Raw genomic sequence first — 25846 nt, 5'->3', positions numbered from 1 at the left:
AACAGAGACGGGATTCCTGGGTTAGTTGGTGCAGTTTTTCCAGGGACTGGGCTGCAAAGATTAGGGTGGTGTCACTGACATATTGAATGATAGAAGCAGGTTTACTAGCTTTGTGTAGATCGTTAATGAAAATATTGAATAGTTAGTATCGGATATAGGATGGAACCTTGGGGTACTTGTACTGATACAGGTAGAAAGGGAGAGATGTTAGTACCCCTCTTCATGGCTTGTCTATCAGCCAGTTAACTGGAAAACCAGGAGATAAAAGTAAGAGTTCAGCCCTTAGAATCGGAGTCTGTTAAGCAGAGTGAGATACTGTATCAAAGGCCTTGGAAAGGTCAAGTAATATGACAGATGCCATATTGCCAGCATTTCTGTGTACATTGGTAGCAGTACAAAAGCACAACTGGGCTGAGGTGGTGCTATGTTGTAGGCAAAAACCCTGTTTGATTGGGGAGAGAAGACTGTCACCAAGTATGAAGATAAGTATTTGTTACTGAATACATTTTTCTAGAAATTTAGGAAAGGGGGATAAGATGGCTTTGGGATGGTGGTTGAAGTCTGTTGACTTACCTCCTTTGTAGAGTGGCAATATATATGCCTTCTGTTAGAGTGTTGGAAAGTAGATTTCTTTGATGGAATGGTTAAGTAAGAAAGATGGGAAAGGCTAATGCATCTGCTACTATTTTGATGTATTCTCTGTGGAGGTTATGAGAAGTGTTTTTTAATTTAAGGAGGAGTTTTGTTGATGCAAGGAGTTGGTAGAGGCTGGAGAAAGATTTTATTATGACTGACATTAGCTCTGCATTTGGGTGGGATGATGGTTGAGTCATTCAGGAGTGAAGTTACAGCTATAATAAAGAAGGAATTGAATTGAATTGGTTAGCAGTGCTTTCTGATTTATTATTTATGGAGGTGGTGGCTAACTAGTGCATCCTAGATGGTTTATCTTGTTTATTGATGACAAGAAAATTTTAGTGTTTGGTTAGTATTTTGTAGTGTGGGGTAAAAATGTCTGTCAGCTTTAATCATATTTTTGGCCTGGCTCCTGAGTTGTCATATATGATTAGCAAGTGCAGAACAAGTTATGCTTCAGGTTGTAATTATCCACTGTATAAAACATCAGTATAGCAAAGACTTAAAGAAACAGAAACACAACAGCAAATGAAAGAAAGATAAATAAAGCTTGGATTACCTGTAAACAAAACAATTTTGTTAATCTCAAAAAGCTTTCTCTCTCTCTGTCTCATTTGCTGTTGTGTTTCTATAATTAGCCAAGGAGTTGGGTTAAATTTGGCTTTTTTTCCCAACTAAAATTTGTATTCAGAAATATTGTATTAAACAGTGTTATGCCTTCACCCATTTGGGAATATTGTAGTATTTTTAGTTGACTTATTTAAGTGTGGCATTACAGTTGTCTACATCAACGTTTCTTAAATTATATGAGGGGTTGTAATAATGCTTTTTTTGGGATGTGGTTATCTCCTATCAAATGTTAGAAGATGAGAAGATGGCCTCTCGTTACTGGGGAGGGCTGGATCTGAAGTTATTTTAATTGGGGTCTTTGCAAGGATCTAGTCCAATGTGCTTAGTCTACTGCCATTTTTTTTTTTGGTCGTATCTAGTTGAGGTACATATTAGTTGACTGAATCCATATAGATTAATGTTATTGGTGGAGGGATTATTTTTTTATAGTTGGCCAATCAATAATAAATTCACCTAGAATTCGTTCTTGGAGAACGTTGCTAGTGACCCATGATAGGAGTTACTCAGCAGTGCCATTGTTACCTGGGGCTAAGTATACAACTATTATAGTTATTTTTTTATGTTTATTTTAACTATTGACATGGGAATTTATGTATTACTAATTTACTGGATGGTTAGCTGGATGGATTGTCAGGTTAACTGCTTGCCTGGATATAATTTCAACTCTACCTGCCTTTTTTTTCTGTCTAGCTTAAATATATTTTCGCCCACTGGAACAATTTCTTCATCACACATTTCAGGTTTTATCCATGTTACTGTGGCTGTGATGATGTGTGGTTGGTGGTGTGCAATCCTAATGAACTTTAGGCAGTCTGTTGCAAATGCTTCCGAGATTGGCATTCAGTAGTAACAGACCTTTACCATGTTTAGAGTAGGGTAGAAATGTAGAGTGGTATGTAGAACTGTACATTGGCCCAAGGTTAGGATGTATATCCCCTGATAGTGATAACTTTAATAAGAATAATATTTGTGAATGGATATGTTTTATTTTGGGATGAGAGTTGAGCTTATATTTCTGAGTGCTATGTGGAAGATGGGAAAATTTGGGACAGAGTGAAGAAGGTGACATTCATTTTTCAAGTCTGAGTGATCTTAAGTGTGGTCTTCCTGAGCTGTACAAGATGTTGGGTATGATTTATAGCAGTGGAAGGGAAATAAATGGCCAAGGAGAGCTAGGAATGAGGAGATCACTATAGTTTGAAGGAGCATTTTGCTAGAAATTGATTGTATTGTAGTACATGGAGAATATAGAAGTTGGGATGATAGTAGGTATGTATGAGGAGCTGGAGTTAGACAATAACAAAAGTTTTTTTTTTTTAAATGTGTTGAATAAGGAAAGAAGCTAGTGGCTGTAGATACATATTTCAAAGGGTGGAGGCAGAGAATTGGTTAGGACATTAGGAGTTATTTTATTGGTTGGAAGTACAGGAAGTGTGGCTTGGTGGAGAGCGGTTTAAGGGCAGAGAAAGGCTGGTATAAATTTGTTTGAGGGCAGGGTGGGTAGAATTGGAGGTAGGGTAGAGAAGCAGAGTGAGAACCCCCATAGCAGGATGTGTCAACCCAGAGAACCAGGTGAAGAGAAGGAAGCATTCACTGCAAGCAAACTGAGAAGATAAGTTTTCTCACGGTGATATGCATGTAGGTTTTAGAGCAATTCTAGGCTCAGAATGCACTGGGCTTTTAATAAAGCCAACTGTTTGGTGTGAAGTCTACCTCTAAGTGCAACTCGTATTGCCTCAGGCTATAATCTATTCTTTATGCTCAACATAGAGGAAGCTTGAAAGGGTTGGTGAGATTTAACATATCTCAATGTTATTTTCTACCTTTAACTTTAGGGAAGGTAACTGCTGTCTGCAATGGGTGAGAGTCTCTGAAACAAGAGCAGAAATACACTATATGTTAGAAAATCAGTCATTTGGAAGTTTGGGGTGGATTACAAAACTATAGTTGCATGTTCAAGATAGACAAAAATGAATGGAAAAATAAAAGGGTCCATAAGAGTCAAAAGGTTTAAGGAAGCTATTAATAAGGGAAACAGGATATCAAGTAATAACAGTTGGGACAGCAAGAATTACTGTCGGGAAGAAAAAAACAGAAAAACTATACTCATTATGTGATTAACAAGTGCAGTGCAAGTCATACTTCAGTCTGTAATTGTCAACTGTATAAAACATCAGCATAGCAGGACTTTCAAGTCCTTTGGCTGCATTAACAGAAGTAGCACAACTTATCAAATCACTTTCGAAGCAATTATCATACCACTTTAAATGAATTTCAGCACTACTATCAACCCACAAAAATGTGAATGCACAATTCAAAAAGTATGGCACAGCAGATATAGTTCACTTAATATTCCAGATCAATAGGGTGGTGGAACATGCAGAGGTGTCAGTTACTTTTACAGCTATTTAGTTCAGTGTTAATTGTATACATGTTTGTTCTCCAATACGAGAACACCACTGTCATCTCATTTGCAGGTTTCAAGTGCTATTAGCATCAACATGGTACATTAGTTGTGTATTATCTCACCTCACACAGTAACAAACAGGTTTGGGGAAAAGTAACATCAAGAGAACATAACTAGGATAGTTAGAGCTCTACCACATTCCCTGAGTTACTCCTCTAAAATCCATTAGATTTGAGTTAAATGCAAATATTTCACAAAGTTAATTTTCACATGGCATGTCCCCCCAAAATATTAGTTTTTGATACTTTTATTTTTCTATTTTTATATGAATGAGCTAGTCCAGCATTATGGTAATCATCTTTACCATATAATATGCTTATGCTATTGCCTTACTTATTAAGGCATTATCTCCTATTTTTGCACCAAGGCAGTCATTTTTCCAACAATTGAACAGCAGAGAATGGAATTGTATCTTAGATTAAATAAAGTAAAAGCAAGTATGCTAAATTCATCAGTAGTTCCTATGACTTTTATCTGACTATAACAAGTGCTGAATCCCCATCTTTTCGAAGTATTTGGACATGACAGCTGACGGATTAATTTTATTTGCTTTTATTTACTGGGAAAGTCCAACTGGGTTACATTGCCAACAAGCAGTATGATGTAAAAATTGTAAATAAGATGGATTATTTATTAGATCTGATGACTGGGAGTGGAGATATAGCTAGGGTGGGACAAGGGGGTAGCTTTCCCATGTGCATCACATTAGGGAGCACAATTGTCAGATGCTGATTGGTCAGTAGTGCAGTACTAGCTTTCAGAAATAAATATTAATTTTACATTTGTGGTCAGGACTAAAGCACTTTAGTGCTTCAGGTATAGTATTTTGCTGTAGTAAGCTGCTTATTACATTTCTGTCAAGCAACTGATACAGTTTTCAAAGGTGAAAATTGTCAACAAGGGCTTTTTCACCTTCTTTTTTGTTTTTTTGTCTTCAACATAAACTTGACAAGGTGGACACCATTATCAGGAAATTGCACAAGTTACTGGACCAGAATAGTTAGCTTTGGTTTCAAGTGTGAGAATTCCATTTCCAAATGGATGCCTGTGGAGAAAAGCTAAAAGCCATAATACAACATATGTAGGCAGCATCACTTCAAACACTAGCTCAGTGCAGAATAAGATTGAGATTCTTACAGATATAAATCTTGATCACTCAGCACACATCAAGAAATGGGCATCTTAATTTATACTAATTAATGTTTAGATGTAAGAAAGAACTGACCTTAAAACTGTTTGACATAACATTTTAGAGTTAAATCCTCCATTAACAGTAAACGGTTTACAAGTCTGCCAGGCTGAAATTGGACACACTGCGTATTACAGCTGACTCACATAAAAATATATTAGTTAACTTAAACCATGGAATTGAACAGTAGATAAGAATAAAACCAAACACTAATATTACAAGGAAAGGTGGTAGCACCATTGGCTTTATTATGCTGTGAAATAGCAACTAGATCTTTATTGTGTGACAGGTAGACACTAGCCGTGCATAATTCTGCAGTTATGCCACATTAGCAGTTCTGATAATTGAAAGCTTGTTTCTCAGGTTTATCCTTTAATGTATTAAGGAGACAAAAATTATTTACTATTGAATGCAAAAAATGTGCATCTTTATACTTATGAGTTTTGGAATGTTGTCTAGCTGCCCAGCATATGGCCTAAGTTCACAGTGAAGGTGAATATCTCCTGTATGAATCAAACAAAAATATTTAATTTGCATGCAGAATTGCAAGTTTTGCATCTTTTTCAGCTATGTAACAAAGATAGACTTATAAGTGGACAAATAACCATGGAGGGGAAAAATGGCATGGCATTTGTTTCATACTCATCAGTTTAAGGTAGGTTTGTATAATGAAACCAGAAAAATATTTTTATTTATTTATTGATATTTGTCAACCAGGTTAGTCCAACTGAGCCAGGGGCCCATTTTCAGGGGAGACCTGAAGAGAAATGCTTCAGAAATAATCTAAGTAATTATGATATTTACAAAATATTAAAGTAGGGTCACAGAAATATAGTAAAAGTCAAAACTTTGTGCACAGCAGTACAGTGCATAGGTAAAATAACAGTTAAGTACAATTTCCAAAATTTGAGAGCAGCACTATATAGCACAGGCCAAATAATTAAAAGGTTTATAGAATATTACACTAAGGAGTACAGTGTGAATACAGTTTGCTAGGAGTACAGTGTGAATACAGTTTGCTAGGAGTACAGTGTGAATACAGTTTGCTAGGAGTACAGTATGATAGGTTCATAGGTTGGTACTAGGCTATAATCCCTAGGGCCTATGCAAGCCTAGCCATAACAATTCCCTGGCTATTTCTTCCCACACTATTTACTTCCCTGGACCCCTGTCTAGCAGGGCGACTGACGTGATCCCCGGGGTGAATTTCCTTTCTCCCATCCAATCGTCAAGGTTCCTTTTGAAGAGGGCCAAAGAGGCACTCTGCTTGACATGTATGGGCAGTCTATTCCAGAGTCTGGGGAGTCTCTGGGTCAGGAACCTATCCCTCCATCATGTTTTGTTTATTGTGATGACAAGGTTTAGATCCCTGGAGCGTGTGCCTCCAAGGGATTGGGATTTCTTTAAGTGTAGCATGTCCAACAGCTCTGAGTTTGACATGGCCTTGTATGTTAAGCAGAGATTGCCTCTGAGTAGATATGTGACAGAGTATAGCTGGAGTTTTTTATGGCAGTCAGTGTATGGCATCTGCTTTAGGCCTGTGATTCTTTTAGTAAGGTATTTCTGTGGCCTTTCCAATTGTTGCAGATGTTTTGAGAGGTACATACCAAACGGGGCATTGTATTCTATAATGAGTCTAATGAGGGATGAGTACAGCGGGACAATGACCGCCTTTTTTCTGGATGAAAAGCCCTTAGTGATGAGGTGTGCCACATAGAAGGATTTCCTGACTTGTGGTGATGTGGTTATCGAAGGTGAGACCACTGTCCACCTGTGTCCCTAAGTCTCTTATCACACTTTCGGTGTTTAGTGTACTGCCACCTATGTGGTAATTCACAGGTACATGTTTTTTCCCCAAAGGGGATAACTATATATTTCTTGACATTGAGCTTGAGCCCATGGCTCTGGCACCAAGCATCTGTTTCTGTAAGACCCTTTTGTATCCTCATGATTTGGGGATTCAATAATGGCTCCCAGTTTGCAGTCATCTGCGAACTTTGTTAGCCAGAGTCCCTTAGTGTTGGCCTGTACTTCAGAGAAGTAGATGCCAAACAAGAGTGGTCCCAGGACTGAACCCTGAGGTACTCCACTTCTCCACTGTCTGGAGCTGGATTTGGAGTAGGCTTCTTTTACAGTGTGGGTTCTGTCAGTATGCCAGTTAGCAACCCATTGGGTGACATAGGGATTAATGCCCAGCTTAGTAAGTTTATCTATGATTCCAGAGTGGTGGACCATTGGCCTTACCGAGGTCTAGATAGGCTGTGTGGACCACCTTACCCTTGTCCATGGCTCTGGAGACTGATTCAAAGAAGTCAATCAGGTTCAGGAGACAAGATCGGCCCTTCATGCACCCAAACTGGGTGGGGTCCAGTGTTTGAAGGTTGCCAGCGTCTTTGTTTATAAGTTCCATGATAATACGCTCCATGGCCTTGCAGATGAGGCTCATCAGACTGATGGGATGGTAGTTTCTGGGATCCAAGGTGGATCCCCCCTTGTGGAGTGGTATAACTGTAGCCCTGCACCACTCAGTGGGCATGTAACCTGAGGTGAGGCTATGATTAAACATCACACTTAGGTGAGGTGCAAGTTCATATTGTAGTTCATGTAGTACACAGCCTGGGATGTCATCTGGTCCCATCAATGCTGTATTCTTAGCTTTGGAGAGTGCGTTTTTTACCTGTGTGGCCATTATTACTGGAATTTGGCAGTCTTCCGGTATTGAGATAGGCCGTTTAGGGGATGAGAGGGGAGGTGAAGTTGGCACTGAATCGATCTGCCGGGATATTGGCAATATCCTTGGGATCAGTATATTTAATGCCATTCTGTTTTAGCTCAGAGCAGATCTGAGCATTGCCATTTAGATTCTTGACATAGTTATAGAATGCCTTGTGGTTGTCTCTGGAATCTTTGGCGATTATATTTTCGTAACTAGCTTTGGAGGATTTTATGAGGGATCTCAGTTTCTTACTGAGGCTGGTAAGGGAGTTTTTTGCATCCTGGGATTTTCCTCTTTTCTGCAACAGTTTCTTCCTTTTGTTGTAAAGTTTGTTTATGGCAGGGGACCACCAGATTGTCTTCCTTTTTTTGGAGGAGAGCATCTTGGTTCTATTTGGAATGGCACTATTCATGCATGAGTGGACGTGCTCATACAGTGCCTTAATGTAGGATTCAGCAGTCGAACTTTCAGTTCTTATCTGCATGGGTGTCATGAAGTTTGTCACTTCTGACTTGAGTAGCATGAAGTTGGCTTTGGAGAAGTTTTTTATGGAGGTTTCCTTACTGGGGGGTGGGGTTGGGATGTGGATGTTAAGGGTGATTAGCTTATGGTCAGACCTGACTAACAAGGGGGTGACCATAGGTGTGGAGCATCAATTTCCCATGTTGGTAATGACCAAGTCTAGGATATTGTAGCCCCTGGTGGGACTATGGATTAGTTGATCCAGGGCAATGGAATTTATGAATTCCAAGAACCATTGGGCAAACTTGTTGGTACACAAGTAGTTTTCCCAGGGTAGTTAAAATCACCCAGTATTAGAGTGTTTGGTTCTATCTTAATATTTTCCAGTATGTTTAGAAAGGTGTAGTGAGAATGTTGGGGCATGGTGGGGGATCTGTAGCAAGCTGCAATTTGGATTGCAGTCTTGCCTAGTGTTAGTTGCACCTGGAGAATTTCAGATGCATTGTGCTGGGCAACTAGCCTGGTGGTGTGAATATCCTTGGTGAATTTGGACACTCCTCCACCTTTAGTGTTTCGGTCCTGGTTTGGTGGCCGAAAATGTGTGGTAAGAGTTGTAGCCTGATATTGCAGGGGTGCTCTCTGGAGCCTTGAACCAGGTCTCAGTTACTGCACAGATATCTATGTTCTCCAGAGTATTTGTAAAGGGTCTTACCAATGTTTATGTTGGGTTTGTATAATTGAAAGAGGTGTTTACTGGTAATATGGAGGTGACGAGCAGGGTTATAGAAGGAGACTAAATTGGAGGTGGAGGGACAGGATGAGGGTTCATATAGGATAGTGTGCGCAATATGTAGCTCTGGTATAAGTAGCTGTTTGGAGAATTCTGGCCATTGGAGTAACTTAAGGGCAAGACAGTGGTGAGATTTGTAAGGAAGGTTTGGTGGTAAATCTGGGAATTTTGTTATAAGTTTGCTTTTGCTCTAGTTTAGTGATGAATGATGTTTAAACATGAGTAAAGACAAGGGCAGCGTAAAAAAGGCAGGGTTAGGAGTAGGGCCTAAGTGAGGGAGGGTTTGGAAGAGGGTGTCAGAAATGTTTGATTACGAAAGAGAAGTCCAAGTTTCTGGTGAGTCTTTTTTTATACTTTATTGAATATGAATATCAAATTTTAATTCATAATCAATGATAACTCCAAGTAGTTTTAGTAGGGGGTTCATGTTTAATAATGGTGTTCTTGAGAGAGGATATAGATAAAGAGGGTTTGTGCTGGGCAAGTGTTTTAGGGAGGAAGAGGAGGAGTTTTATTTATTTATTTATTTATTTTTTTTATTTAATATGAGTTGGTTATCAGAGAACCAGGTTTCAACAGAAGAAAATGTTTGAGTGAGAGCTAGTAGATCAGGGATGTTGTGAGCAGAGGTAATGAGGGTGGAGTCATCGGCATACTGTAGAAGTGTAGAGAGGTTGGTAGCAGAGTGAGGTTTATTAGTGAATATATTAAACAGGGGGGGGAGGATAGAATTGATCCTTGGGGAACTCCAGTATTAACAGGGAGGAATGGAGAGAGGACAGTTTGCCAGTGGACAGATTGCTACCTGCTGGAGAGATAGCTAGAGAACCAGTTAATGGAGGAGGTAGAGAGATGTAGGCATGAGAGTTTAAATAGAAGTTTAGAATGAGAGACTGTATCAAATTCCTTTGAAAGATTGAGGAAAAGACTGGAGACTAGGAGGTTATCACAGGCTTCAGCTATTATTTGGGTAAATGACAGTAGTGCAGTAGAAGTGCTATGGTGGGGCCTAAAGCCGTGTTGGGTAGGAGTGAGGAGACTGTTATCGTGAAGGTGTTTGAGTGGCTGAACATGGATGGCACTTTCCAAGATTTTGGATGGGGACAGGATAGCATTTGGTCTAAAGTTAGAGGATCTGTAGAGTTGCTGCCTTTGTGAAGAGGGATAGAGCTTCTGAGATGGAACGGTTAATAAGTATAGACACAGGGTAGGTGATGGATTGTGCATCTGCTTTTCGGAAATGAGGAGGAAGTTGGTCTGCTGAGCGTGAGCAGGGTTTAAGTTTGTTAAGGAGAGATTTTTAATTGTAGTAATTGGGACTGGTTGGAAAGAAAAAGCATTGAGGAGAGTTTTGCTAAGGGGTAGTGGAAGTGATGAGTGAAATGTAATGTTTTGTGTATTGTGTGAGGTTTTGAATAGTTTCTATTATATAGTTGTTAGAGGCAGTTTCAGAAGCAGTGTTAAGAAAGAGGTTGGGAGTAGTATGTTTACCTCGGTGGAGTAGGTTGTTGATGGTGGTCCAGAATTTTTGTGCATTATTGTGTGGGCTACTTTGGTTAAAGGAAAAAAAAAGCTCTCTGGTCTTTGTTGTCAAGTTTTTTTAGCCAGGTTTCTGAGCTCTTTGTATGTCTGCAGTAAGAGAGGGGACTTGTTTTTAACCCAGAATTCCTAGGAAGAATCTCTTTTGTGCATGATTGAACAGGTTTGTATTGTTAGCCAGGGGATGTAGTTTGATTTGATTCTGATTTTTCTGGCCTGAGCAATAGAATCAAGTGTGTCAAGAAAAATCTTACTGAATGAATTTACTGCCTCATTGAGAAGGGAGGTGATAGAGGAAGGATCAATTAATGCTAAATATTTAGAGTCTGGGTTGAAGTGGGTAAGGTTCCGGCATACCCTGTAAGTAGGGTCTTTAGGTGAGTGTTGAGTGAATCTGTGTATGAAGGTTGGAGAGTGGTTACTAAATGAGTTGGGACGTATACCGGGATTATGATAGAGGTGTGAAACTTGAAGTAAGGATCCAGTCAAGGATGGGTCCGCATGCAGACTTTTTGTTTATTCTAGTAGGGGCAGGGATGTGTTGGGTGGAGATATTTTCTGTTATATCTTTTAATTTTACCACTTTTTCTTACTCTTAATCTCTGTGTATAGCTCTTCATCTTTTCTTGGATATGTAAGAACTTTTTTTGGCAATCTGTTAATGTGCTTCGTAATTCTGAGTCTTTTTCTATTGCATGAATGTTTTAAAGCTAGCTACAGCAATAACACTGTTGTGAAGTAGACCTATAAAAACATCATGCTACATTTCTTGATTTATTTTGGTATAGTTAGCCTTTAGAATTAATTATTCCAGCTTTTAAAGGACTATTAAGTGTTTTGGTGTGCAAGTAAGTTGTATTCATTTAGGGGCAGGCTGCAAAGGATACAGGATAATAAACATATGTTATAAATTTGGCTCAAAGCAGCCATATAACTTCACATGTCAGTGCTTTTCAAGTTACTTCTCCATATGATATACCCTTTTTGTCAAGTTTTTGTTTTTCATACTGGATGGATAGGAGACCATAGAACATGGTTACGTTCAATTGTTTAGATTTTTTTTAACAAAGATATTCTGCATGAAAATATGATGTGCATGAAATTATATGACAGTAGTTTTAGGTATAACTAAAAAAAAGTGCAGTATTCTGAAAGTGCACCAATAGAAAAGGTGGAATGCTGCTGAATTAATCTTTTTTTCTGTTCTTAGGTGCCAGGTGTTGCTGAGAACAGACCTTCAGTGCTGCGTGGTGATCACCTGTATATTTCTCGACCTGAAGACAGAGAGAAGTCTGAGATAATAAAGTACAAGGGCTATGTTCATGCTGTGGAGCTGGACAGGGTGAAATTGGGCTTTTCTGCAAAGTAAGGGCATTTCTTTTAAAGACTTTAATCATGACGAATGTGGGATTAAGCAGAAATCTCTCTGCCTTGCTTGATTTGACGTTTTACTTATGCTTTGGATTCTTTTAGTGGGGAACCACTGAAGGCATTCCAGTTGTTGGATGTGCCTGGTTAGGTGCATGCCAAAGGGGGCATTGTACTCAATGATAGGTCTGATGAATGCCAAATACAGTGGAACAGTGACTTCACTGGACATAGATGCCATACTTTTGTTTACAAGTTGCACAACTTAGTATGATTTCCTCACTGCTATAGACAGATGACAGTCACAGGCTAGATTACTGTCCGTTTCCCCAAGTCTCCATCTACTGAGTCAAGTCTTACGGCTGTCTTGTCAATATGATTGTTACCAGGGGTGGATGACTTCCTGAAGGATACTATTATGCATTTCTTTGTCTGTGTCAGCCCTTTCTAGAAAACATTAGTGCTGTTGGAGGATTCTTTGGCTGCTCCTAGTTTGTAATCATCTGCAGATTTGGTCTGCCAGAGGCCCTTGACTTTAGCTTAGACTACACTTCAGAGAAGTAGATGCCAAAAACACGCAGTCCCAGGACTGATCCTTGAGGGATTTCACTGGTGACTGGCCTCTTTGTAGAGGTGGACTTCCCAGTTCTAACTTCCTGGGTCCTGTCTGTTAGCCACCTGGCTGTTAACCAGGTGACATAAAAGTCTATACCTAACCTGCTGAGTTTGTCAACAACACCTGAGTTGGGTATTGTGTCAGATGTCCTGGCCAGGTCAAGGTAGGCGGTCTAAACCATTTTACCCTTGTCCACTGCTTTGTTGACTTTATTAAAGAAATCCACCAGGTTGAGTAGGCATGACCTGCCTTTGACAAAACCAAACTAGGTTGGGTCCAGTATCTGGAGGTTTCTTGTGTTACTAATGATTGTTTTCATGACACTTCTTTCTGTGGCTTGGCATATGAGACCAGTGAGATTTATGAGTCTGTAGTTTCCAGGGTGTGTAGATGGCTCACTTTTGTGCAGATAGATGACTGTTGCTGCTCTGTGAAGAACAAAGCTTGTTTGGAGACTATAGTGATTCCAGACAGCCTGATATGTCATTTTTCATGCTATTTAGAAGGCAGCCTAGGAAACTGTCTGGGCCTGTCGTTGCAGTATTTTTGGCCTTAGGTCTATTGAGGACCTATTCTGTAGTGATTGTAGAGGGAGTTATATTTGATGACGTTTCATGAGAACACCCTCCGGTATATACCTGATTAGATACATGCAGCAACTTGAATGTCCACAAAGATTCCTCACAGAAAGCATACAGAGCATAAGCACAATGTTGTATTTGGATCACCTCAAAGCCCTGTCTATACAGTCTCCTGCTGACTACTATGAGGTGATCTATGTCTGGCATACAAGGCATCCAAAAACCCACTCTGATAACCTTTTGCACATCTGCAAAACAAACTGCATCAAAACTACTAGATCTAAAACTTAAATTTTGCTTGCAACATAAAGAGGACATGTTGGAGAGACAGATATGCATCTCCGAGAATTCTCATTCTCTGGAATAGGCTCCCCATCCATGTGAAACGAAGTCTTTCCCTAGCCCTGCTTAAGTGTAATTTTGTCCATTGGACTAGAAATTAAAAATTCACCACTGGTCTTGGAGTCTCTGTGATATACTAGGGAGTCAATAAATCATGTCATAATCAACAATCACCCCTATATAAATGGCTAACACTTATAAATTGTGGGACATATTTTTGTTGCATGGCTAGGCTTATAAAGACCCTAGTGGTTGTTAGCCTAGTATACACCTATGGATCTATGAGAGGAGTCTGGAGGGGAGAGAGGTAGAATTAGAGTTGAGCTTGTCTGCCAGTAGATGGGTGCAGTGCTTTCACATATTAGTGAGGATCAGATCCAATATGTTTGTACCCCTAGTTGACATATTGACAGCTTGGTCCTTGGAGTTTGTTTACAAAATTCAGGAATCTCTATCCCTGCACATTTGGTGAAGTATATGTTTACTAGTTAACAGTGGAGTAATTAAAGTTGACTATGGATAGTGAGTGTTTCCAGTAAGCTTAAATACGTGTTGCAAGTTTCCTGGGTCATAGAAGGGTCCTATAGCTTGCAAAGAAATGGTATGGGATTTTGCAAATGGTGATCGGAACATTGGGAAGCTCAAGTGCTTCATGTTTGACAAGCCTTGAGGTATATTTATTTTTAATGTAAATAGAGACATCTCCCCCTTTAGCTCCCCACCTTTGACTGGTTTAAATGTGTGGAAGGGATTATAGACTTGCAGTAATGAGGTGCTCTCCATGGCTTTAAACCATGTTTTAATGACTGCACAGACATCAGCATTCTTGGGGTGAAGAGAGCTTGTAGGAATTGCAGTTTCTTGCCTAGAAGCCTTGCACTGAAAAGTAACACCTTTAGATTTTCTTGGCTTTGATTTGCTATGTCAGAAGCATTTTCTGTTTGTATAAAAGGCACTATTGGTGAGGCAGTGTTTTAGCTTAAATTTGAAAGCCTAGAGGGGAGAGGTGTGGGCCATCCCTGGCTAAGCAGAATGGTCTGTTAACCATCTGTTGACAGTCTCCTTCTATGCTGATAAATACTGCACACAGCCCCTTGCAGAATGACAGTAGAAACTAAGCCAATTATTAAAATCCATCATCTTCTGCTCTTGTGGAATCACTTGGAGAAGGTAAAATGCTGCTTAATGTCAGGCTCCTACCAGCCTTGCACACACAGCCCAAGAGCTCCATGATGTCTCTGTTCATATAGCCTAGGGCAGTACATACACCCACATGGGCTGTGACTGACTCATACTAGTACCTGTGGCTTAATGATCTAAGTGTATGTAATATGGCAGATCATGGCCACTGATAAGTAACTGAAAGTGACTTTCTTCTGACTTAGCCTAGTGTGAGGGATATCACTGTGTCTCCAATGACCAGAATGTTGGGTTGTGTGGTGGCTTGCCTTATGGGCTTAGAAGGAAAAGCCCCACGAGATGTGGCGGTATGTGTTGAATTAAGTATTGCTTTTAAAAGAGTACATTTGGGCTGCTGAGGTTATTTGTGTGCTTCATCTAGAAGGTCTTTGGTTTTATTAAGGTTACATTTAAATGCCTCAGCATATGTGGGTCTATGTGTTTGCTTTGTACTCTGCGTGATGGAGGCAGCATGTGTGCTACTGTCAACCTGCCTGACATTTGGATGGCTTTTTTATGAGAGCTTTGCCTCCAGTGACATTGTGTAAATATATTTCTCACATACCTTATCAGTTTGTTTGAGAATTAGCTGGTTGTCAGTAAATGTGAGGCAGTTTCTACATTGCCTAAGGATGCACATATCCACTAAGGGAGATAATGGGAAAGTTTGTATCCATGGCATTGTGGTGAGAATTTAAAGTTACGTCAGGAGTATCTGATTTGCAACTTTGGTGGCAGTGCTTCTTATTGCAAACTAGATGCCCTGTGTGCAACTAGGTATTGGTGAAAATTTCAAGGCTGTTTTTACAAGACAAATGTCAGCTCAAGGTGCCTGAGTTTGTACATGACGCCTCCAAACACTTGAGGGGGAAACTACTAAAGAAGAACCTGAAAACTTATGGATGAAGTATTTAGGGAGATATTCTTATGTTAGGTCAGACAGTAGCTACTCAAGCACTACCTCCTGAAAAGAAAAAAGAATTAACTTTGCCAAGTATTTTGAATAGTGGGGATTCACCTAATGGCTACTACCTGGCTACAGCTATTGCTGGCCACACCACAGCTTCACACTGCTGGAATATACAGTCTCCTTTGCTGCTTCTCTAACCAGAGGCAAAACAGTACCACTAATCCCAAGATGACTACTGAGAGGCAGAATGTGTCTCACCGATGATTGTTGGTCTTGAACCAGATGTTGCATAGCTTAAAGATAAGATGGAAAAAAATGGGTTAATATCCTAAGAGATGTATTGTGCACTAAGCAGCTGGACACTTACTGACAATAAGCAATGAAAGTGGAGAGGGAAGGAAATATGTGGTTAAATTAACAAAGGGTGGACAACTAGCAAGACAGTGAGTTTAAAAACACAACAGCCCCTGGATGGAAGGATGGGGAAATTTTAATTTCTGTGTGACTCATAAGAGACAGCTCTGGTTTCTTTCCTCGTGAATATGCAATAGAAAACAGAGTATAATTAAGACATAGTGAAAATACACCACAATATACAAAAATAAAAAATAAAGCAATACAAATTACAATAAACAATAAAAGGAAAAACAAATTACTTTTAACTTACAGCAGTCTATGGCAGAGTCTGGGGTGAGCTTTTCCAGTAAAGCACACATGTAAACTTAAAGCAGTTTAAAGTGCCTAAGCCACATAATGGATTTCTTCAGAATATGGGAGGAAACTTGTACAAACACAGGGAGGTCATGCATACTTTTTGCACAGAAGACATCTCAGCCAAGAATCAAACCAGAATACCTCTTGCTGGGAGGTGACAGTTCTACCTACTGCACAGCTGTGCCACCTATATATGTGTACGAAAAAAGGAAAAATGTGTGTGTGTGTGTGTGTGTGTGTGTGTGTGTGTGTGTGTGTGTGTGTATGTATATATATATATATATATATATATATATATATATATATAGATATATCTGTCTATATATATATATATATATATATATATATATATATATATATGGGTTCACTTCAATTCACTGACTTTCATTTCACTGACACCATTTCACTGAAATTAATTTCACTGAAACTTCATTTCACTGAAAGTTCATTTCACTGACAACTATTATTACAAAGTAAATGGAATATGCCCCCTTCCCCACTGTAGTGCCACCCTGGAGTTAGAATATATAGTTAGGGGGGTATGGGGGGCAGAGCCCCCCACTTACTTTTCTTTTACTAAGCAATATTATATCAAAAAGTAAGAATATCATATGAAATGAAGTGGGGGGGGGGCTGCACCCCCCACACCCCCCTAACTATATATTCTAACTCCAGGGTCGCACTACAGTGGGGAAGGGGGAATATTCCATTTTATTGCTAATAATAGTTGTCAGTGAAATGAACTTTCAGTGAAATGACGTTTCAGTGAAATGAATTTCAGTGAAATGGTGTCAGTGAAATGAAACTCAGTGAATTGAAAGTTCAGTGAATTGAAGTGAACCCATATATATATATATATATATATATATATATATATATATATATACACACACACACACACACACACACACACACACACACACACACACACACACAATTGCTACATTACTGGGTCACACCACACACACACACACACACACACACACACACACACACACACACACACACACACACACACACTTGCTACATTATGGGGACACACCACAATGTCGACAGAACGTTGACCTCAAAAGGTCAACAATGGAAATTCAGACACTCAATTGAACATGCGTGAGTAAAACCTTTGATGCATGCAACTAACAAAAAAACAAGATAAAAACCTTTTTGCAGGAGGCAAGCCCCACTACACCCCCTGCTAATTAGGTATACTAACTCCAAGACTGCACAATTCCTGGGAAAAGATAATATTACCTCACTCAGGGATTGTCACTGTAGAACAGCTCTTGACCTTCTGAATATGTTGACTTTTTGTGGTTGATATTCTTGCTGTCTACATTGTAGCATGTTGATTTACTGTAGTACAATTATGTATAAAATATGTTATCAACTCACTGTAGTACAATTCTACATAATATATATATGTGTGTGTGTGTATATGTATCTATCTATATATATATATATATATATATATATATATATATATATATATATATATATATATAAAATTGTTTTATTTATTTTATTTTATTTACATTTGTTTATCGGGAAATTCCGAATGGGCCCCGGTCCTTTTTCAGCGGATGCCCGGGGAGAAAAGCTCCACATCATGTACATGATAAATAGAGATACAAAGTTGCAGAAACAGTACAGGTTGTTGGCTTTAATACAATAAGATATTGATTATTAACAGTATATACAGTAAATGTTGCAAGTTAAGATAGTTTCTTGTTGTTTATAATATTAGTAACAAAGTTGTCAGACGAGATGTTAAAGTATGTAAAGACAACTAGCTAATTCTGACTGTGGTTAGTAGTGGCGGTAGTATAGTTGGGTTACGAGTCTAGCTGGGGGGAGGTAAGGGGGGGGGTGTTAGTCTGGATTAGAACAAGGGCAAAGCCAGTGCAAATTTAAGTGGAATTTGAGTGCATTCTTGAAAAGGCTGCTGGAAGATAGAGTAGTTATAGAAGGTGGAAGATTGTTCCAAAGTTCAGATATGGTACATGAAAATATGGCTTCTCCTGCTCTGTTTTTGGGTTTGATAACAGTGAGTTGATTTTTATTACTTGATCTTGGGGGGCCTAGTGGAGTGATAGGGTTGGAGAAGGGTTTGAAGGGAAGGGATGTTAAGGGGGGTGGGCAATAAGTTTATGAGCGAGGCTGAGTTGATAAAAGTGAAGGAGTTGTGGGAGTTCTAGCCAGTTTAGTTCTTTAAGGGAGATACAATGATGGCTGCGGTAGGAGGTTCCAGTGGCAAATTTATCAATTTTGTGTAACAAGCATCCAGCTTGTGTAGGTATGTCTGTCTAAGGTTGGTAAGTATGGGGGATGCATAGAGTAGGGTGGAGGTTAGCTGGGAATTGGCTATGGAGATTTTAGCCGCCTTGGTTAGGAATTGGTGGCTTTGATATAATGCACCAAGTTTCTTGTGAACTTTTTTTATTGTGAGAGATATGTGGGTGTCAAATCTATTTCCACACTGAGTAATTTTGTGTGTTCTGATGGAGAGATGATAATATTGTCTTTAGCGAGAATGTTGAAATGGGCGTTGTTTTGGGTGGCTTTGGAAGGTTGGAATTGGAGTTTTGTCTTGTGTTGAGTAGGAGCTGTGTATTGGATAACCAGCTTTCTACAGAAGAGAATAATTCCTGTGTGATTTGTTGTAGTTCTGGTAGAATGGTGGCAGAGCAGATGAGAACAGAGTCATCTGCGCACTGTATAAGAGATGCTTGTGTGGTGGCAGTATGTAGGTTGTTAGTGAAAAGTTAGAATAGCAGAGGGCCAAGGATAGACCCTTGGGGAACTCCGAGAGTAACTGGGAGATGAGGTTATAGGTTATCATCCCAGATTACTGATTACTGGTGTCTGTGTAGATAGCTGTGGAACCAGTTGCAGGCTGATTGTGAGAAGGAGAGGCTGGGGAGAGTAGAGAGTAGTAGCTCATGAGATACCATGCCAAACGCATTTGAGAGTTCTAGAAATACGGCAGTAGAGAAGAGGCCATTGTTTTTGTGATTAAGTATAGTGTTGGTGAAGGAGAGCAGAGTGGAGATAGTGCTGTGATATGGCCTGAAACCATGTTTGGTTTTGGAGAGGAGATTATTAGCTAGGAGGTAGTCAGAGACATGGGTGTTGATACATTTTTCAAGTATCTTGGAGAGAAGGGAGAGGATAGCAATGGGGCAGTAATTGGAGAGGTCGGTGGAGAGGGTGCCTTTGTGGAGGGGGATGATGTAGGATATTTTCCATATCGAGGGAACATAGCCTTCTGTTTTGGAACAGTTGATTAGAATTGAAATTGGGTAGGCTAGTGTAGCAACTGCAATATTCAAGTATTCAGAGGGGAGGTTGTCAACTGTGAGTTTGGTGGGTTTAAGTTTTGACAATAGTCTTTTTATGTTGGAGGTAGGTACTGAGGTGAAGAAAAGAGGAATGGGGGTTTAGGCTTAGGAGTTGGGGGTGCTGTTGTAGGGAAGTGTTTAGATATGTTATAGTTTTAGTGAAGTGTTTGTTGAAGGATTCAGCAATACTGCTGGAGGAGGGGGAATGGACGGCTAGGGGGTATCCTCCTTCCCTGGGTGGAGGATAGTGTTAATAGTGGACCAAAATTGCTTAGGGTTGTGGTTGGTAGAGTTTAGGGTGACTTTATAGTAGATGGATTTGTCTAATTTTATATGATTTTTGGCTTTATTGTGAAGTTCAAGGGAATGATTGCCTGAGTTATTTTTGTTAGTCACCAGTGCTCCAAGGCCTTATCTCTGGATTTCATTAGGATTCATGGAGCACACCTGGATCTGACTTTGCCATTTCTTACAGGAGCATGGGTGTTTAGGATGGAGAGGAAGGTACTGTTGAAGAAGATGACAGCCTCATCTAGGTTGAGGTATTTTAGTGGTGACCATTTTTTTTTTTTTTTTGCAGGGAGGAGATGGAGTTGGGGTTGAAGTTGGACTTGTTCCGAATTTGCCTGTGGATAATGGGCTTGAGACTGTTTGTGTGGTGCTGAATTAGGAAAGTGGGGGAATGGTCACTGACTGTCTGGTAAGCAGCCTGCTAGGTAAGAGTGAGGGGCATTGTTGACTAGGATCCAGTCAAGTAAGGTATGATTGTTAGGTTTTTTGTTTATTCGGGTAGGGGGTTGGATGAGTTGAGTGAACCCATGGAGATTAAGGTGAACGGTTGGGAGATTATTACAGGATAGCCAGTTTATGTTAAAGTCACCAAGAATTATGGTTTCCTGGGGTAGAGATAGAGTAGCCCAGCTCAGGAGATTTTCTAGGGGTGTAAGATTTTGCCTTGGTGGGAAATAGCATCCTATGATATTGATTGTTTTGTCTGGGTTTAGTTTGAAATTGGCATAAAGGGGCAGATGAGTTCAGGAGTTGAATACTGAGGTGGTGTTTAAATATCAAAGCTACGCCACCTCCCTTTTTGGACAATCTGTCTATGCGAAGGATGTTGTATTCAGGTGGAAGTATTTCCTCACATTTGATGTGAGGTTTGAGCCAGGTTTCAGTTAGGAAGAGAATATCTGCAGAATATATGCTTATGCTGGCATGTAGTTCTTGGATTTTTTTGCATATACTTCTGATGTTTAGGGGCATTATAAGTAGGTCTGTTGTTTTCTTGTTGGCTGGGAGTTGAGTTGTGGGGGGGTTGCTTGGACTAGGGTTTTGTGGTTGGGTTGGATTTGGGAGGACCAGGGTTTGGATGGATGTTGACTTTTTACGGTTGATATTCTTGCTGAATATATATATATATATATATATATATATATATATATATATATATATATATATATATATATGTATGTGTATATATATATATATATATATATATATATATAGATGTATATTTATATATATATATATATATATATATATATATATATATATATATATATGTAAAATAAGGTTTACTATCAGAATTTGGTCTAAATCATGGTACTCAAGGTTCGCAATGCTGAACTGCAATATTACGAACCATAACGAATGTAGAGCTGCATTCATAATTATGAGTTTGGCAGTGATTGTGGTACTGTGGGGAGGGGAGGGGAGGGGGGAAATTTCCCATTTTCCTCACTGTAGTGCTATCTCAGAGTTGGTATATTTCAGTTGCAGGGGGGCTTGCCACCTGCAAAATGTACATGCTAACATGGACTTTTGATTCAGAATGTTCAGTGTTTTGAATGGGACCGTCACGGTTATCGGTCACAATATTTTGCAGGGATTGGTCAGTACATTTTCGTAGTGTCGGTTCAGCATTGTGCATAAGTGCACAACTGTCTTCTGAATTTGTCTGCCCTCAACTCCTCCCAACACAACCCCAAACAGTTCTGGACCTTCATAAACTCCATCCTCCACCCAGGTAAAATCAATACTCCCCACACCTTCACCCAGTAATCTCCCCACACTCTTCTCATTTTCTCCCATTCCTACCTCCAACATAAGAAAACTCTTAACTAAACTTAAACCCACAAAATTAGCAGCAGACAACCACCCAAGTGAATTTTTACAAATTGTAGCTGACGCACTAGCCTACACAATATCCATCTTGATTAACTGATCTCTGTTAGAATGCTACGTCCCTACACTATGGAAAATGTCACACATCATTCCCCTTGATAAAGGCGGTCCCTCCACAGAACTAATCAACTACCGCCCCATAGCAATTCTATCTCCACTCTCCAAAATACTAGAGAGATGCATTCACTCTGAAATCTCAGACTACCTCCTTACTAACAACCTCCTTTCTAATACTCAACATGGTTTCCGACCAAACCATAGCACCACCACTGCCTTACTCTCTTTTACTAACCCTATCCTTCACCATAAAAATAATGGCCATCTCTCCTCTGCTACTTTCCTAGACCTATCTAAAGCATTTGACATGGTCCCACGCAAACAACTCCTCTCTCTACTCAAGTTACCAGTTACCTGTCTGACCGCCAGCAATCTGTTGTATGGCAAAATTACATATCTCCCCAACTACTTGTCTCTATAGGTGTTCCCCAGGGATCCATCCTTGGACCCCTACTCTTCTCTATTTTCACCAATAATCTAGCCTCTGCCACCAAACATGGCACACTCATACAAAATGCAGATGACTCAACCATCATCTGCTCAGCCCAGTCCCTACTCGAAATGCAAAAGTCACACAGGATGCCTTTTCCTCTGAAACTTGGCTATCCGATGCCCAGTTAATACTCAACCCAAACAAAACTAAACTCCTCATCTTCGAACCCACCAAACATAATCAAAACAACTCTCACTTTAACATCACAGCAAAAGACAACACCACTATCCACCCAACAGATCACACCAAATTGCTAGGAGCTGAAAAAGACAGCAATCTCAAATTTGACATTGACATATCCATGACTATAAACAAAGTCCAGCAAAAACTAGGACCCTTATACAGAAATAAACAACTCCTCACCAAAGCAGCTAGGATTTCAGTTGCAAATTAGTACCTCATCTCCACCCTACTTTATTCCTCTCCAATATATACCAACCTAAGGCAATGCGATCTAAATAAACTCGAGACCTGCTACAACAAAATCGCCAGATTCACCACTGGGGCATCCTACCATAGTCACCACTGTGTCTCACTTACTGAACTAGGCTGGCTAGAACTCCCTCACCTCCTTCAATAGTATCAACTCACACTTGCCCACAAACTGGTTAACCAACCTCTAAAGGTCCCATCCCTCCAGTATCTACTTCAACCCTATCTCACTACCAGACCACTATGATCCAGCAGCAAAAATCAATTACAGGTTACTAGAGTCAATAACACTGCTGGAGAAGCACTATTCTCCAGAACTATAGCCAAATTATGGACCCCCCCCAAAAATAACCTCTCTACCATCATGTACCCACTTCAAAGCTTTACTTAAAGAGAACCTAAAAACATGCTGGCTATGCCCTTGTAACTCTCCCCTCTAACTTCTCCCACTCCATCTACCCTCTACCACCCCACAAACTACCTTTGATTACAGCAAGCTCTGATACTTCCATGCCTATCTACTTATTATATGGCAGTAACTTCTTATTGTAACAATTGGTAATATCTGCTATGACTTCGTGGATAGAACAGATGCTAGTTATCTACTGAATGTACTATGTTCTTCATCTGTAACTAGGTTTGTAATATTTTAATTGCTAAGATTCTTCATCTGTAACTATGTCTGTAATATTTTAATTTGTGGAGCTTTTCTCCCCGGGCCTCTACTGAAAATGGACCTGCGTCCAGTCAGACTTTCCCGGTCAACAAATGTAAATAAATAAAATAAAATAATAAAAAATAAATAAATAAATAAATATACATGGTATACATGCATTTGCATGAATGACTGATGTGCGAACGGGTCGACAGCAGAACCCCAGGATCGCGGAATGTCGAAGCTGCGGATGTTGAACCTGAGATTACCAAATGCCAGCCAGGCTACTGTTACCCCCTCTCGACCCATGGTAGCGGTTGTTGCGGCAGTTGTGCATTCGGGACTTTCGAATTCGATGTTGCGCACGACATTCTGAGCATTCGGACATAGGAGATTCGACATTTAGGTTCGGTATTCCAACGGATCGACTTTCGGTCGCGCGACCAAATGCATGTAAACATTTTATATATATATATAATGTGTGTGTGTGTGTGTGTGTGTGTGTGTGTGTGTGTGTGTGTGTGTGTGTGTGTGTATATATATATATATATATGTATAAAATGTGTGTGTGTATATATATATTATATTTTTTATATATATATATATATATATATATATATATATATATATATATATATATCCAAATTGTAGATTGCTACAGACCCCCCCCCACCACCACCACCATGCCCCAGGATTCCCACGCCTCTTTTCTTGATACACTGGAAAATATTAGGGTACAACCTAATAATGGGTGATTTCAACTACCCCACCATTAACTGGGAAAACTACTTGTGTACCAACTCTTTTGCTCAACATTTTCTGGAATTCATAAATTCCAATGCCTTGGATCAACTTATCCACACTCCCACCAGGGGCAGCAATATCCTAGACCTGGTCAGTACCAACATGGGTTGGTACTGACCAGTCAGATCTGACCACAAGCTAATCACCGTGGACATCCACATCCCACCCCCCAACCCCATTAGGGAAACAACCGTAAAATATTTCTCCAAAGCCAACTTAACACTTCTTAAGACAGAAGTGGCAAACTTCACGACACCCATGCAGATGGACAATAGAAGTACAACTGCTGAATCCTACACAAATGCACTTTATAAGTACTTACATGAGTGCATGGATCGTGCTATCCCTAACAGAACCAAGATGCTGCCCTCCAAAATAGAGGAAGCCAATCTGGTGGTCTTCTGCCATAAACAAACTCTACAACAGAAGAAAGAAACTGTTGCAAAAAAGAGTAAAATCCCATGATTGGAGCAACTCCCTGGTCAGCCTCAGTAAGAAGCTGAGATCCCTCATAAAATCCTCCAAAGTTAGTTATGAAAACAAAATCACCAGTGATTCTAAAGAGAACCACAAAGCATTCTATAGCTATGTCAAGAATCTCAATGGCACCACTCACATCAGCTTTGAGTTACAGCACAATGGCACTAAATATACAGAAGCAACTGATATTGCCAACATCCTGACAAATAGGTTCAGTGCCAACTTTACCCCCCTCTCACCCCCTAAAGGGCCCATCTCTATACCAGAAGAATGCAAAATTCCTGTAATCATGGCTGCACAGGTAAAAACCTCACTCTCCAAAGCCAAAAACGCAGCATCCATGGGACCTGACAATATCCAAGGCTGCATTCTACATAAACTACAGAATGAACTGGCACCCCACCTAATTACCTTGTTCAATCATAGCCTCACTTCAGGCTTTGTGCTCATTGAATGGCACTTTGCGATGGCTGTTTCACTCCACAAAAGGGGAGCCACAACAGACCCCGGGATCTACCACCCCATTTGCCTGATGAGCCTGGTCTGCAAGGCCATGGACTGTATCATCATGGAACTTATAAACAAATACATTGGTAATCTCCAAACTCTGGATTCCACACAGTTCGGGTTTGTAAAAGGCAGATCATGTCTCTTAAACCTGATAGACTTCTTTGAAGCAGTCACCAAAGCCATCGATGAGGGTAAGGTGGTACACACAGCGTATCTAGATCTCGTCAAGGATTTTGACACCACCCCCCACTCTGGAATTATAGATAAACTCACTAAACTAGGTAAAAATCCCTATGTCACAAGATGGGTTGCCAACTGGCTTACTGACGGAACCACACTGTGAAAGTAGCACACTCCAAATCCAACTTTAGACCATTGACAAGTGGAGTACCACAGGGTTCAGTCCCGGGTCCTCTCCTGTTTATTATCTAAGTCTCTGAAGTACAGACTAACACAGAAGGTATTTGGCTAACTAAGTTCACAGATGACTGCAAACTAGGAGCCCTAATCGAAACTCCTAATGATGTGGACATCGTACAAAAGGGCCTCACTGAGACAGATGCCTGGTGTCAAAGCCATGGTCTCAAGCTCAATGCCAAAAAGTGCATTGTCATCCCCTTTGGTAAAAACTCTGTACCCATGAACTAAAACATAGGCAGCATTCTACTTAACACTGAAAGTGTGATAAGAGACCTTGGGACACAGGTGGACAGTTGTCTCTCCTTTGATAATCACATTGCCACAGTGGTCAGGA

At 40.0% G+C, this 25846-nt stretch overlaps 1 protein-coding gene across 2 annotated transcripts in view; it reads left to right on the top strand.

Moving 5' to 3' along the window:
- MOV10 (Mov10 RISC complex RNA helicase) overlaps nt 1–25846 on the top strand; it is an 892455-nt gene that overhangs the window by 480495 nt on the left and 386114 nt on the right. For both annotated transcript variants that reach the window (XM_044076939.1, XM_044076940.1), the window contains exon 8: nt 11640–11794. In XM_044076939.1, the coding sequence (XP_043932874.1) occupies nt 11640–11794 (155 nt within the window). The remainder of the gene's footprint in view (nt 1–11639; nt 11795–25846) is intronic.

The sequence above is a fragment of the Protopterus annectens genome, chromosome 7.part0 (assembly GCF_019279795.1).
Source record: "Protopterus annectens isolate FY-2018-M chromosome 7.part0, PAN1.0, whole genome shotgun sequence".
Lineage (NCBI taxonomy): Eukaryota > Metazoa > Chordata > Ceratodontiformes > Protopteridae > Protopterus > Protopterus annectens.
This window is presented reverse-complemented; position numbering and strand designations above follow the sequence as displayed.